Consider the following 13,265-nt stretch of genomic DNA (forward strand, 5'->3'; position numbering starts at 1 on the left):
ACCTCTCCCTCTGCATTTTTTCAATAGCAAAACTGATTTCAGAGTGACACAGGACCTTCACTCTCAGTAATGTCAAGTCCACAACCAAGCACACCCATCTCTTCTAAACTGTCCACTGATGTTGCTCATCACTGCGAAACTGCCAGGAAGTAGAAATGTTTTCCACTATAATGAAGTGCAAGAAAGTGACACCCTAAATTTCAACATCTGTACTGAGAAAAGCTGGTTTCGGGTTTGGTTTGTGTTTGATTTTTGCCAAAAGAAGCAGGTACTAGCTTGTACAGTAATAAGGACAGGCATTTGATATTACTGTTTATTTCTTTTTAAAAATTAGACAGTTCTCAATGTATTATTCCAGCAACACGCTACTAAGCAGTCTATACATTCCTTTCTTCAGAATAATTCTAACTAGGTCTTGGCAGGGATAAACTGAGTAAGAATTACCGACTTTAACAGTACCAACGAGAATTAAACCAGTTGAGAGCTCCTCCCCTGAATCTGACACGATATTTGTGTGAAATTGGACTTCTCTTATTTAATACTGTGTTTCTTAAATACCTTTTGAAATAGAAATATTTAGTTTCTCTATTAGAAACATTTGTGTGTATATTTTTTCATCTTCTTCAGAATAATAAGACCAAAAATTTCCATGGGCATTAAAGGGAGTTTCAGCTAGGGTTTCATAAGGCAGGCTTTAAAATAGTGCCTGAACCAGTTCTTCCATAGAGCTCTTGATTAAAATCTATGTACTTTCAATAACTATTTTCAGCAGTGAAAATTATGTGTCCTCCAAAAAGTTTTAATGAAAACCATTTTAATTAAAACTAGTTTGACAGCCTGAATATGCAAAGTCAAACAACAGGATACTAGATACTTTTTGAGATCTGTCTGCGTATCTACAAACAAAACTTCCCTCAAACATCCCATGGAGCAGAAACAATTGTGGTAGCAATTAAAAGATTTTCAGTTGTCAGATTCAAGGTCACTAGTTAAATTATTCATTCATTTTTACCTCTAGCAAAAACAATCTCTTACAGGCCTGCATGGTTTTGTATGTTGTTTCCTAAATGGTTTAAAAGCACACTCTTATATTCTCTATTTTACAGTGTTGTGCTTTTTTATTTATTCATCTGTACCAGGTTTTAGCTGAAAACTATTGTTCAATTTGTACAAATCACCCATGATTTAAACTGTATAATTACATTTCATGTAATCTCACAATTTCATTGGGTAATTAAACGATTCTCTACAGCTTTTTTTATCAAAAAAAGCAATATACAATTCATGAATCCCCGTAGGATTTCTCCCCCTCCCCCTTCCCCCGCCCCACACGCACTGACATTACATATTTAAATACATTGGACCAAATCCTTGGGCATGTCTGACGAGTTGTGCAGAAATCAGACACGCACGCACAATGGCTCAAAGCTCACCTTTCACAAAGGGACGGGTCCTATGGCAGGGCTATATCCTCATCACAGAGAGAGAGAGGGGTAAAAAAACCCAAACAAACTGTGATCGTCTAAAATTACATCAGCTGTACAGATACAGTGGGCCTTCATGCAGAAGGAAAGCCCAGCAGCATGCCCTCTTACTTGAATTCTCCAGCATTTACTGTGGTATTTCAGGAGTGCGTATGGAAAGGGTATATGGAACTGTATAGCACCAGAGGATTATTCTTAAAATCCTCTCTGGGCAAATTACACTGAATTTAGGGCCAGTTTAGGGCTGGTATTTTAGTTTTCAGTAGCCATACTATTCTAGAGGATCTAGCCCATATCATCATAGTGCAAATGTAACCTCCTGTATAGATACCTTCCGGCAGTAATAAAACAACATAACCGTAACAAGCAGAGGTACAGTTTGTTAATGAGGTGTAGTACACTTTACTCAGTTACGCACCTAGGCACATTCTTTCATCGCTGAGCCATCCACTTCTCCGAAAACATTTTAAAAATAACATCTCCTTTGATAATATTAAAAGTAGATGATATGATTTTTTTCCTTCAGTAAATTAATGAAGTACAGTATAAACTGATTTTTCCAAAGTCATTTCAGTTTAAAATGGGCTGAAAAAAGTTACAATGTTTAATGACAATTTCAGAATAGTAACTAGTTTATAAACATTTTGTTCGCAATGAGTAAACTTTGTGACCAAAAAAATAACCGTGTCTTCCACTGATTCACAAACAGCATTTGAGATGCCACCGTCACCTGAAGTTCTGTTGATGATGCCTCGCACCAACAGAACACCGTCCTACTGATGATCGACATTCATCTTCTTCATACGATGAAGCAGGGCATCTTTTTCCATTTGCACCTCGGCAAGTGCCATTTTGGCTTTGGCTAGTTCCTGTTTGAGACATTCATTTTCTTCAATAAGCTGAAATGATGGGGTTAGAAGACAGGGTTATTAGCATTCCCACATGCTGTCAACTTTTTCCATCACAGTAACTTTTAAAATACCGTACGCTCACATTCATTGCTGAGCGCAGGTTTGCTGGGGCTGAATCGGTTGCAGCTGATTCCCAGTGAGCGGGTGTGGAAGATGGAGAGAGTTGATGCAGTTGGCTCGAAAGGCAAGATACCCAATGTTTTAGCTAGGCCATTTCCATTCCGGAGAGGAGCGGAAATGACCCCAGGTTCTAAGCTCTAGGAATGGATTCTTACCCAGTGGAAAAAACAGCCGAATTAATGTGTGGGTTCTGTCATCCTCAATCCAGGTATGACTGACAGATTAGTATGGGTCTGACTTAACCGTCTAGTTCTTTGTCTGTAGCAGTTGCGTTGTACAGGGATGAAGGAGATATGGAGAAGGGACCTGCTCCCTCATAAAATTCCCTCCAATGTAAAGGAGAAGAATTAGTCTGCGGTGTATTATTATCCTTTTTAGAAAGCTGTATTAAATTTGTTTTGCATGCCTAAGTACTGAACCAAACTATAATATCTAAAATTTGTATTTTCCATCTTAATTTCTAGACAGAAATAACCCCCAAGCCCACCCCTAGATAATTTTAAAATTATGATGATTAAGGATTGTAACATACTTTTTTGGAGGGGGGAGGGGAGTCAAAACAAATTCTTAATACCTTGTTTTCAATGAAGTCAGCTGAATCCCTGCTTGATTTAGGAGGTCTGGGAATTTCACAAGTAGTCTGCGTGGCTTGATCCTGTGTTTTATGTCCACCAGGTCCAGTTGCTTGCTGCAACGCACTACTGGAATTCTTCATCTTTGACACATCATTTACTCGCTGATTGTCTGTATCACAGAAAGATATGTAAGAGTAGTGCTTAAGGTTTTTTGTCATTTTTTTTTTTTTTAAAGTTTGATTCTCATTGGCACAAAATTAAAACGACTTAAACAAATATACTTGTAATATTAAGTACATTTATATTTACTTCCCAAAATCAAATTTAAGAATAAGAAAAATAATTAAGTCATATACGCTTTTGGAGGAAGAGAAAAAGGAAAGGAGGCGTGAGAAGAAGCAATACATAGCTTCCAGCTTGAAGAAAATTAACATATTTTTATAGTGACCAATATCATCACTACAGAATATGCATTCTGAATAATTAGAAGGTTGAGAACTATTAATATAGCTATTAATATACAGTCTCCAGGTTAAAATCAGATCTGAAGACTTCATTTACATTTGAAGATACAGTGAGATAAACCTGCAGGATCAAGTTTTTAAATTCGAAAATTTCTTAAATGACTTGGCATTAAAGAAACTTTCTAGCATTTATAACTGAAACGCACTGTAACATTTATTAAAATACACTGCTGTACACCAAGGGAAAAAACGAGGGTCACGGTTCTTAGTAGTCTAAAAAAATACTCTGGGGTTTGTTTTTTTTGTTTTTAATTTTTTAGACATCTCCTTCTAAACAACAGTTTTCTGTTATTACCCCCTCCTCCCACCACACACACACGTGAGGACTCAAAAATGTAGCACTGCAGATACATAAATCACTGCAGTGCAGACAGCATTTGACCTGTGCCTTTGAAGTCACTGTACCTGAGCAGTCCATGACAAGACCAGGGATTAGAGCACTTCAGCAAAACGGTGAAAAAATATGAGCTGAAAGAAACCTTAAAACTATGTTTTATATTTTCTTTATTTATTGTTTTATTTATATTTTTATATTTTTTTCTCGCTAAATTACTATTTCTTCCATTGTTCAGTATAAAAAGATGACCAAAATGCACCGAACATCTTTAAATACTCGAACAATGTATGGGATAATATGGAGAGATTAAAATACAAGCAAATCATGCCAGAGCATGCCTCTGAGAAGTCTGGTCCGTCTTTGCTATACCTTCCCATTAGGTGAAGGGGGCATTAAGATCACCCTGCAGCCTCCTCTTCCTCCAGTCATACAATCCATTGCCTATTGTCGGATTAATACGTTCGGGACCTGGATGAAAGGATGGGTGCGCTCTGCAATTTTGTGAACAATACCAAATTGAGGGGCAAGACTTTTTTTCAGAGGAACCCAGACAGGCTGGAAAAATGGGCTGACTGGAGCCTCCCGAAGCTCAGCTAAAGCCCGTGCGAAGTCCTGCAGCTGGGAGTAAATAACCTCTTGCTCCACCACAGGTTGGGGACCAAGTGGACAGAAAGCAACATTGCAGGGAATGACCTGGGGGCCTTGGTCAACAAGAAGATTTATCACGAGCCAGCAGCGAGCTCTGACAGCAGAGACCAGGCACATGCAGGCTGTACTAGCAAGAGTACAGGCAGCAAGATGGGGGGAAGTTATCACTAAGCACCAGTGATATCACATCTGGAATACTGGATCCAGTTTTGGATTCCCTAGTGTGAGAAAGACACCGACAGCAGAGGACCACCGAGACAATCGTGGCCAGGAGCACATGATGCACAAACGAGGGGCTCAGAGAGAGGCACTTGTCAAATCTGAAGAGGAAGAAAGCTATGGGGTGATCCTAATGCCGCCTCCGGTGACCTAGTGGAAGGGTATAGAGAAGATGGACCAGACCTCCCTGAGGTGCTTGGCAGGTGCTCAAGCACCCTTGTCTGGAGGTTGTAGGGCAGGAGGCAACAGATACAAGCTGCAACGAAGGAAAATCCAATCAGACATTACCAAAAAATGTAACCATAAAGGTCATCAAAGAATGGGACAAGATTATTTAAGGCATGTTGTGGTATTGCCTTTTTAATGCTCAAAACTCGACTGGACAGGGCATCGAGCAACTTGATCTAATCTGCCCCTGCGCTGAGGAAGGAGTAGGACCAGATGACCTCTAGAGGCTTCTTTGAACTTAAATTACTCTATGATTCTTTGACATATCTGTGAAAAACAGCAGTAAAGTTCCAGCTCTAAATGTACTGCCTTGTTGTGAGTATTTAGTATTTGCCCACACATGTAGAAAAGAAAAATTGTGAGTGTATACATGTTTCATGAAAAGTACAATTTAAATCTCTGTTTGAAATACAAGTCTCAGTGCAACCCCAGCCACGAACTGCCACGACACCACCGTAATACACAGAATTGAAAACTGCTACTTGTACTTCCCAAATAGTCTTTGGTTTACAATATTTTCTATTACTACCTGTAACAAAAAACCACAAAGACAACAGGTAGCCACCTTGGTAATCTGTAAAGAAAGGCCATTTTTTTGTTTGGTTTGTGGTCAATTAAAGGAACCTTGGACTTATCATGATGAGTTGATGTGCACTGATGAACCATATCCTGATGAAGTTACATGCGTATTTTTATTTCTCAGATTGATTCAGCTGTGGGTTGTTAACTTCACCAATACACTGTTCAAAAAAGGCGGTTTTCCTCTACGAGACTACACTTAGAATTAAGGTATATGGCAACACAACTTACACAAATTATCATTGGTTATCTTTTCATTATTAGCCACATGTCTGCACAAAGGAAAAAAAACAGTATTAACAATAATTAGATTATAATATTGAGGTATCAAGGTCCAGGAACATACAAACCTCTAATGAGAAAAGTGCCATCATCGTTTCTTTCTATCCAAAGTATGTCAATATGTAGTTTTATGGGTACCAGCTCAGATGCCTTGAGATTTTCACATGGACTGTCATCCTAAAAAAAAAAACAAGTATTCAAAATGGAGTTTACCAGGAAATCAAAATAGTTAATTAAGATGTTCAATTAAACATAAGTGGATTTAATGAAACTTGAAAGGGAACATTTCAGAGTAGAATTTTCTAATGGGACCTCCACTAAACTTTTGCTCCATTTTTTTTCCCTGGGATCATATTAAAGGCCCAAATTTATCTCTGGAGTAAGTCTGCTGAATTCGATATATAGAGCCTCACTAAAATACTTCAAAGTATTTTTACAGACACCTCAATAAGATTATATCCCAACTCAAGACATTCTTTAGCTCAGGAGCTCACAGAGCCAGAGATAAGAAACCTGCACTGTATTGTATCTGATTTTCCCTTGAACTATTTAAAGATTGAATGAGTACAGCTCTCATTCTTGAGCGGATTTTGTCGTTTTAGAATTTAGTTTGGGATGACACCAGCTGCAGTTCAGTTATATTACTGTATTCAGCAGAAGAGAAACTTCACAAATTACTTCTTTTGGGGTCTCCCCAGGAAGTCTTTATAGTTCATTATCCCTGTCTAGCAGAATAACACAACCAGTGTAATTAATTAAGGACGTACCATGAAAGCTGTTGAGATATAACTGCCAAAGTTTCTTAAAACAGCACTGAGACTGCAGTAGGAAATGCAAAAAATAAAGTCACCTTTCTTAAATTCTTCCCCCGCCATGAAACACACTGCATCAAGTCTCGTGCAGAAGAAACAGAAGAATATACTGCATTGAACAGGCAATGCTGCATAAATTCAAACCATATCCTCTCACTCTTTATTACCCAACAAGTCTATAGGAATTAATCACCCGTACGTCAAATTTGCAGTTTATCAACCAACTTCACTGTGACTTGTGTGCGCTGCTGAGTGAGCACTTCAGTGCTTTTGCTGCCAAGCAGACTCTTACTACTGGTTTAATAATGTATATCCTATGAAGACAGCCTGAGAGAGTTGGGGTTGTTCAGCCCAGAGAAGAGAAGGCTCCAGGGAGACCTTATAGCAGCCTTCCAGTACCTAAAGAGGGGCTACAGGAGACATGGGGAGGGACTCTTTATCAGGGAGTGTAATGACAGGACAAGGGGTAAAGATTTTAAACTGAAAGAGATTTAGATGAGATATTAGGAAGAAATTCTTTACTGTGAGGGTGGTGAGGCAGTGGAACAGGTTGCCCAGGGAAGTTGTGGATGCCCCACCCGTGGAAGTGTTCAAGGCCAGGCTGGATGAGGCCTTCAGCAGCCTGGTCTAAGTGGGAGGTGTCCCTGCCCATGGCAGGGGGGTTGGAACTAGATGATCTTTAAGGTCCCTTCCAACTCTAACCATTCTATGAGTCTATGATGCCCCACCCCAAAGAGCTGCTTTCTCAAGAACATTTTGCTTAAGTCCGCCTTCTGGCAAATAAACCAGCACAATCCTGTTTTTAAATTTAAACAACCGTATGTTAAGACTTTCCTTTTTGCATTTGGGCATTCACATTTGTGATACATTGAAATCTGAGGAACAGATCCACAGCTCTTATAGAACGTGCTTGTGCTACTCCTGTAGTAGAAATGGCCCTAAAGTAGCGCCTAAGGATCCTCAGGGGATGGAAAAGCTGCATCACAGAAGAAGGGAATACCGATGCACTTTGAGTAGAACACCGTAGAGATAGCAATTACCCTTCCAGTCAAGAATGATCTTAGAAGAATCAAGGCTTTAGCCCGAGATGCAGAACTGGAGCTGCTGTTATTCCAGTCCTCACTTTGTTCCAAGTTTATATGGGTGATTATTAATTTCCAAAACAATGTTACAGTTATCTTATCTTTGTGTTTGTTTTTTTTTTCCCCTGTTGCCCCTGCCCCCACAAAAACTGCCCTTACGTTTATATTCAATGGTTGTGCAGCACAGAATTCACCAGCTCCTTTAAATATCTGAAAGAAAATCCCATAGGAGACTTGAGCAGGAGTGTCCTCCTAACGTTGCTATTTTAAGCTACGATGGTGAGAAAAGTTTGCATTCTTTACTATCTGTTTCGAGGTAGGGCAGAACATGAAATCTGGGTTCTAAGAAACACTATTCAAGTGGTTTGAACTGGAATTCCCATAACCCTTTTCCTTCTTTTCTACTGAACTTTCATTGCAAGGACTATCCTCTATGTAGGAGAGAGTATTAACCTCTAAAATCTGTTTTGTAATTATAAAACCATTACTATGCTAAGCGAAAAAGCCCAACCAGTAAAACCCACATTGTGCCTCTAGGAACTTGGTATACCTAACCTATAAAACTCCCAGACAAAAGAGTCTGGGAGAGGAGGAAAATAGTATAAAATATTAATTCATATAAATAGCTTGGTCATGCAGAGAATTCCCCTCCAGGCATACCACAGAGCTAACCAAATCTATGGATTTTTAAATTGTTTTACTGTTATCTAAAGACCTTCCAGAGTACGATAGCGGTTTCTTTGAAGTTAACTGTATCCAGATTAGTAGTTTATCATCAAAGAAACAAGAACACGGTTTCTTCAGAGCAGCCAAATAGCTCATTGTTAACATACTTTTAAATTAATCCTTGCATTAGAAACTTTTATCTTCATAGGCATCACTTCTGCGACAGTTTCATCTTCCAGAAAATGCTGAATGTTTGTGAGGGAAGACGTTAGAAATTCAGCACTGAAGTTCTCTACATGACACTGAAGAAAACCATTTTTCACAGCCAGCAGAGAATGTGTGACAGCACTAGGCCCACTTTCCCATCTCAAACTTATCTCAGGTGATGAATTAACTGGACCAGCCACAGTTTTACAGTCGGAACCTGTTGCAAAACAAAAACAAATTTGCATTAAAATTTTGCAATGTACAAAAAATGCAATTATGATGCAATTACTTCTACCTCTACTGTCTAATTGATTTTCCAAAAGTACTTCAGAAGCATTAGTCCTGAATTACAGCACTGCAAATACAGAACTTCAAAGCAAATTTCTAACTATATCACTTCAAAGTACTAAAAGAGAAACAGAAAATATACCCAAGGACTAGTACCTCACTGTGACAACAGAGAAGGACAATACAGAACCACAACTGTGCACAAAAACATTTGTGTTTCCTCAATGTCTTGACAATGGGAAGACAATGATTTTGCATATTTTTCCACTAACTCCTTCAATTTTAATTCAGAAAAAGACTTAAGTCAGTTCACCCTCTCAGGAGAGCCAGTATTCTCTTGGAAAGGCAGAATCTCCTGACTCAGGAACTTACTTGCTAACACAAAGGGACATAAACAGCAATGCAGTCAGATGGAGAACACGACCACACAATGCTTCCATTATTTGGATGGCAGTAGATTTGAACCTTAAAAATCCTCTAGCAGTTTCTTGTTACTTTTAGTATCTTTAATGAGTAAGGACAACTGCAACATTCAACTAAAGAGTTCTAAAATAAAATTAAAAAGGAAAGGGGAAAGAGAGGGCGGAAAGAGAGGGGTTCAGTTCCTCTTAAGCAATATGTGATGTATTATTTTTCAAAACTACAGACCAGATCACTCTGAGATGCCTCTGGAACCATCAGCAGTGGCTTATAAAGGGCCTAATGAGAACCTACAAGAAGATAAAGGACATTGGGCCAAAACTGGCTTTGGTCCATGTTCCTAACAACTGGAGACATGGACCACATCCCTAGTGTAGATGCTGGTGCCCAGAGAAGTTAAACACATACTATGTTCCTGCACATTGTGCTTCCTCTGAGACGGAGCCAAACTAAGGAAAACAGATGCGTACAGAGCTCCTGGATACCAACCATCACCAAACATGCTGTCTCCAGGAAAATGGCTCCAGGACAGTACTGGGAAGAAGGTTTGAGCAGTCAGGAGGAACTGTATGAGTGGGTGTTTTGTGTACGTCTATTTCAAAAAGAAAAAAAAGTGGGGGAAGAGGAGGAGTGAGAATGATACTTAACTTTCTATATTCATCCCACAAAACAGGCAAACTAGTCAACTGTTCTAGACCAAGTGCAGTCAGACAGACAGACAGCAAGAGGCAGTAACTTTATTCAAGTAATACTGCCCCAGCCTGAACACAGTACAGGTCTGAAAACTGTAGTTCAAGTTTCAGTACAGCATGCAACAGACATTGCCTGGAGCTACAGCAGTCCAGAGTAATTAATTTGATTTCCTATCTGTAGATTAATTGGGTTCCTCTTTCTATGTGGTGCCCAGTTCTCATGGATGACCTAGCACAGCAGTAAAGTCAGGGCATATGCACTTATCTGTTGGCACTGGAGTCAGGGTAGATGAACACATTGCCTATCTGGGTTAACAAAGACCAATGGGAAGAACTGTAAATGAACATGAGAATCTTCAGCCTCTGCTGTGAATCACCACCTCTCCTTTTGCCACCCCTGTGAGTAGAGGTTTCCACAACACTAACAGCCGTGATGACTCCATCCTTCAATCCTTCCAATGTTTAAGAAGTGCTAGATTTCACATGTCCCCTACCAGGGAAAAAAAAAAATAAAAAATACTGCAAGTATTGCAAGTAGCAGGTACCTTTTATGACTCTACTCCAGACAGAAGGGAATTAGCTACCTACAGTCCTTGAGAGGCAGGGCAACTCTCCAGATGGGAGAAGAATGACCACTCTGTCCAATGAGTCCCCGCAATTGGTTTGGGAAACTTTGTTTCCCTCAAAGATCTATATTCTTCCCAAAAATGAAGAGAAAGAAATAAGCAGTACGTGCCCCAAGTATTTCCAGACCAGAAAAGAATGCCCGCATCACTGCCGGAAGAATGCACCAAAGTGTAGAAAACCAGCAGAAGAAAAGACCTCAACATTCAGTCTCAGCCATGAAAGTCAATCTTGGTTATCTTGCAGGTATTTGAAAGGGGCACAGTCAAGACAGGATGGAGTAAAAATTCCATTAAACAATTTGGGAGCAGCTACGAACTGCTGTTCCCTTCTCCTCCATGCATGACAGGGTCTCAGTAGAAGCACTGTCCTTCCCAGAGTACCTCTACCACACTCCATCCCCCTTCTTTTGTTATTGCTGCCAGACAAGAGCTGATAAAGGCATCCTCCTGCAGCCAGCCCTGCAAGGAAGAGCACGTCTGCCACATGGCCCTCAAACTTATTCCAGCTATTAGGCATACTTCTCCCTTTCTGCACCTACTGCGTTAACAGTCTAGTAGGTTTTAAATGGTTATTTTTACCCAGAACACCTTCGTAGACTGTAATTATGACTTGATTATTCATTGCTTTGCATAGTTCCTCGGTTTACTGGTTACAATTGTTAATTCAGCACTTGAGTAAGTTTTATTAAACGTCTTGAGCAGCGCTGATTTTTGGGGGATATTTTCTTATACTTTCGCTCACTGGTTCTTTTAGCTGTGTTTTGTTACCATTAATTCATTTAAATTGTTTCTTTTGATCTGCTTCTCAAGCTTTTTCCCAACCTTGATCCTCTGGAATGCTTGCCTTTTTTTTTTTTTTTTTTTTTTTAAATAAACTGTTTTCTCCCTTAGTTCTTTTATTAGAACAAATGTGGGAGATGGGGAGCAGCAGCAGCAGATTCCTGCCTGAGTACAGAAAGCACAGCCCTACAGTGGAGATCAGAAAAGAAGAATGGGAATGACCAGCAGTGTACAAAAAAAAGTGCTTTTGGCCCACCCATCTAGATACCCACCAGGAAGAGAAAGGAAGAGATACGAAGTGTAAGTATTTGGAGATTCCAATTACATTATAACCTTTTCTCCATAAAATAATCAGCCAGTGCACAAGCCTCTCATCATCAGCTGATTGAGAAAGAAAGCAGGTTCTAGTTTTAGATCCACATGACAGCAGGAAGGTGGCATGTTCTTACCATTTACTCCCTCCTGCTTTTACAGAAGATATGACAGATAACCAGAGATCAGTTTGCCTGCCGTATGAACAAAAGGTCAGCGATGAGTCTTCCCTGCTGGACCTCCCTCTTGCCTTCAGATGCCTGAATACAACTGCAACATCACGCGACAGCTGCTCAGGCAGCAGCTGCTGGCAGCTGCTCAGCTTACCAGTAAATGGGTTCTTTAGCTACAGCATCAGAGGCTGTACCACCAAGCACAACTTCCTGAAGAAAATCCACACTGATGGAAGGCTGGGAATAAATGGCAGCCAACAGCTGCTATAGCTGCTTCCTGGGAAAGGAGATGAACCAGAAGCAGGGAGCAGGTGCACCGGGGATCTGCCCCAAAAAACCTTACAGCGCAACAGAGCTGGCATCCAGCAATCCGCGTGGAAGGCTGGCAGAGGGGAGCAAAGCAAACTGTGACATGAAGTGGCACGCCAATACATCATGCCAAGAAAAAAACCTCCCAGTATGTGAACTAGGTTTTCTGGCAGAGAATGTATATGTACTCGCAGCCAAAAACAGCTCTGACAATACACTGGTTGATCTCGTTATGCAAATATCTGGCATGAAGCTAAACCTTGTGTTCCTATCAAGCTTTAAAAAGAAAAAAGGAGAAAAAAAAAAAGACTGTCCTTGCAGCTCATCTTTCCTGACACATACTAAATTTTTAACTTTTCTTAAACCACAGATTATAAACCTGTTTAAACTGTGGGTGTTAATTTAATCTAGAGAAATAGATCTTGAAGAAAAGAAACAGCCCTTCCAACCAAGGTACATTTAAGCAAAGTACCATTAGAGCAGTGAGGGAGTTCCACCTTCATAAAACAGTAACATGATGTAATGCAACTTATTTGATTTTAGAAAAATAAACTAATGATCAGAATTCAATGCAATGCATATTTTTACCCACGCTATCAGAAATAGTTCCATTTTCATTTCCTTCCCTTTTAACGTACAGCAATTAGGAAAGAAATCAGAGTAGATACTCTAAACCAACATAAAAAGGATGCTACAGTACTAACATAAAACTGGTTTTGTGCTTTTAGGCTAATACAGTGTTTTCATTTACTTAGAAAAAATGTTTCCAACTCCAGTTTCACAATAATGAGATCTCATTGTTAGCCCTTACCAACAGTTCTGTTGCAAAGATAGTGTCGAACACTGATATTTCCCAACTGATTTGGTATCACTTGGTTGACCTGCAGGCATATTTCTGTGTCGTCACCTCTGATGTCAATTTCACCATTAACACCAAATATTTGGAAAACCACAACAGACATCTGTCAACAAAATCAAGATAAAACAATAC

General features: G+C 39.7%; 1 protein-coding gene across 3 annotated transcripts in view; it reads right to left on the reverse strand.

The window, feature by feature from the left end:
• Positions 1-280: 280 nt before the first annotated feature.
• The window catches only part of BLTP3B (bridge-like lipid transfer protein family member 3B), a 59,412-nt gene continuing 46,427 nt past the window's right edge, over positions 281-13,265 (reverse strand). For 2 of the 3 annotated variants that reach the window (XM_074575818.1, XM_074575826.1), the window contains 5 exons: positions 13,086-13,236; positions 8,635-8,891; positions 5,976-6,084; positions 3,090-3,259; positions 281-2,383 (listed from right to left, as the gene is read on the reverse strand). In XM_074575818.1, the coding sequence (XP_074431919.1) occupies positions 2,258-2,383; positions 3,090-3,259; positions 5,976-6,084; positions 8,635-8,891; positions 13,086-13,236 (813 nt within the window). In that variant the 3' untranslated portion in view covers positions 281-2,257. Of the gene's footprint in view, positions 2,384-3,089; positions 3,260-5,975; positions 6,085-8,634; positions 8,892-13,085; positions 13,237-13,265 lie in introns of those variants that run through there. The other variant, XR_012585595.1, reaches the window with a different exon arrangement.

Source organism: Larus michahellis, chromosome 1 (assembly GCF_964199755.1).
Source record: "Larus michahellis chromosome 1, bLarMic1.1, whole genome shotgun sequence".
Classification (NCBI taxonomy): domain Eukaryota; kingdom Metazoa; phylum Chordata; class Aves; order Charadriiformes; family Laridae; genus Larus; species Larus michahellis.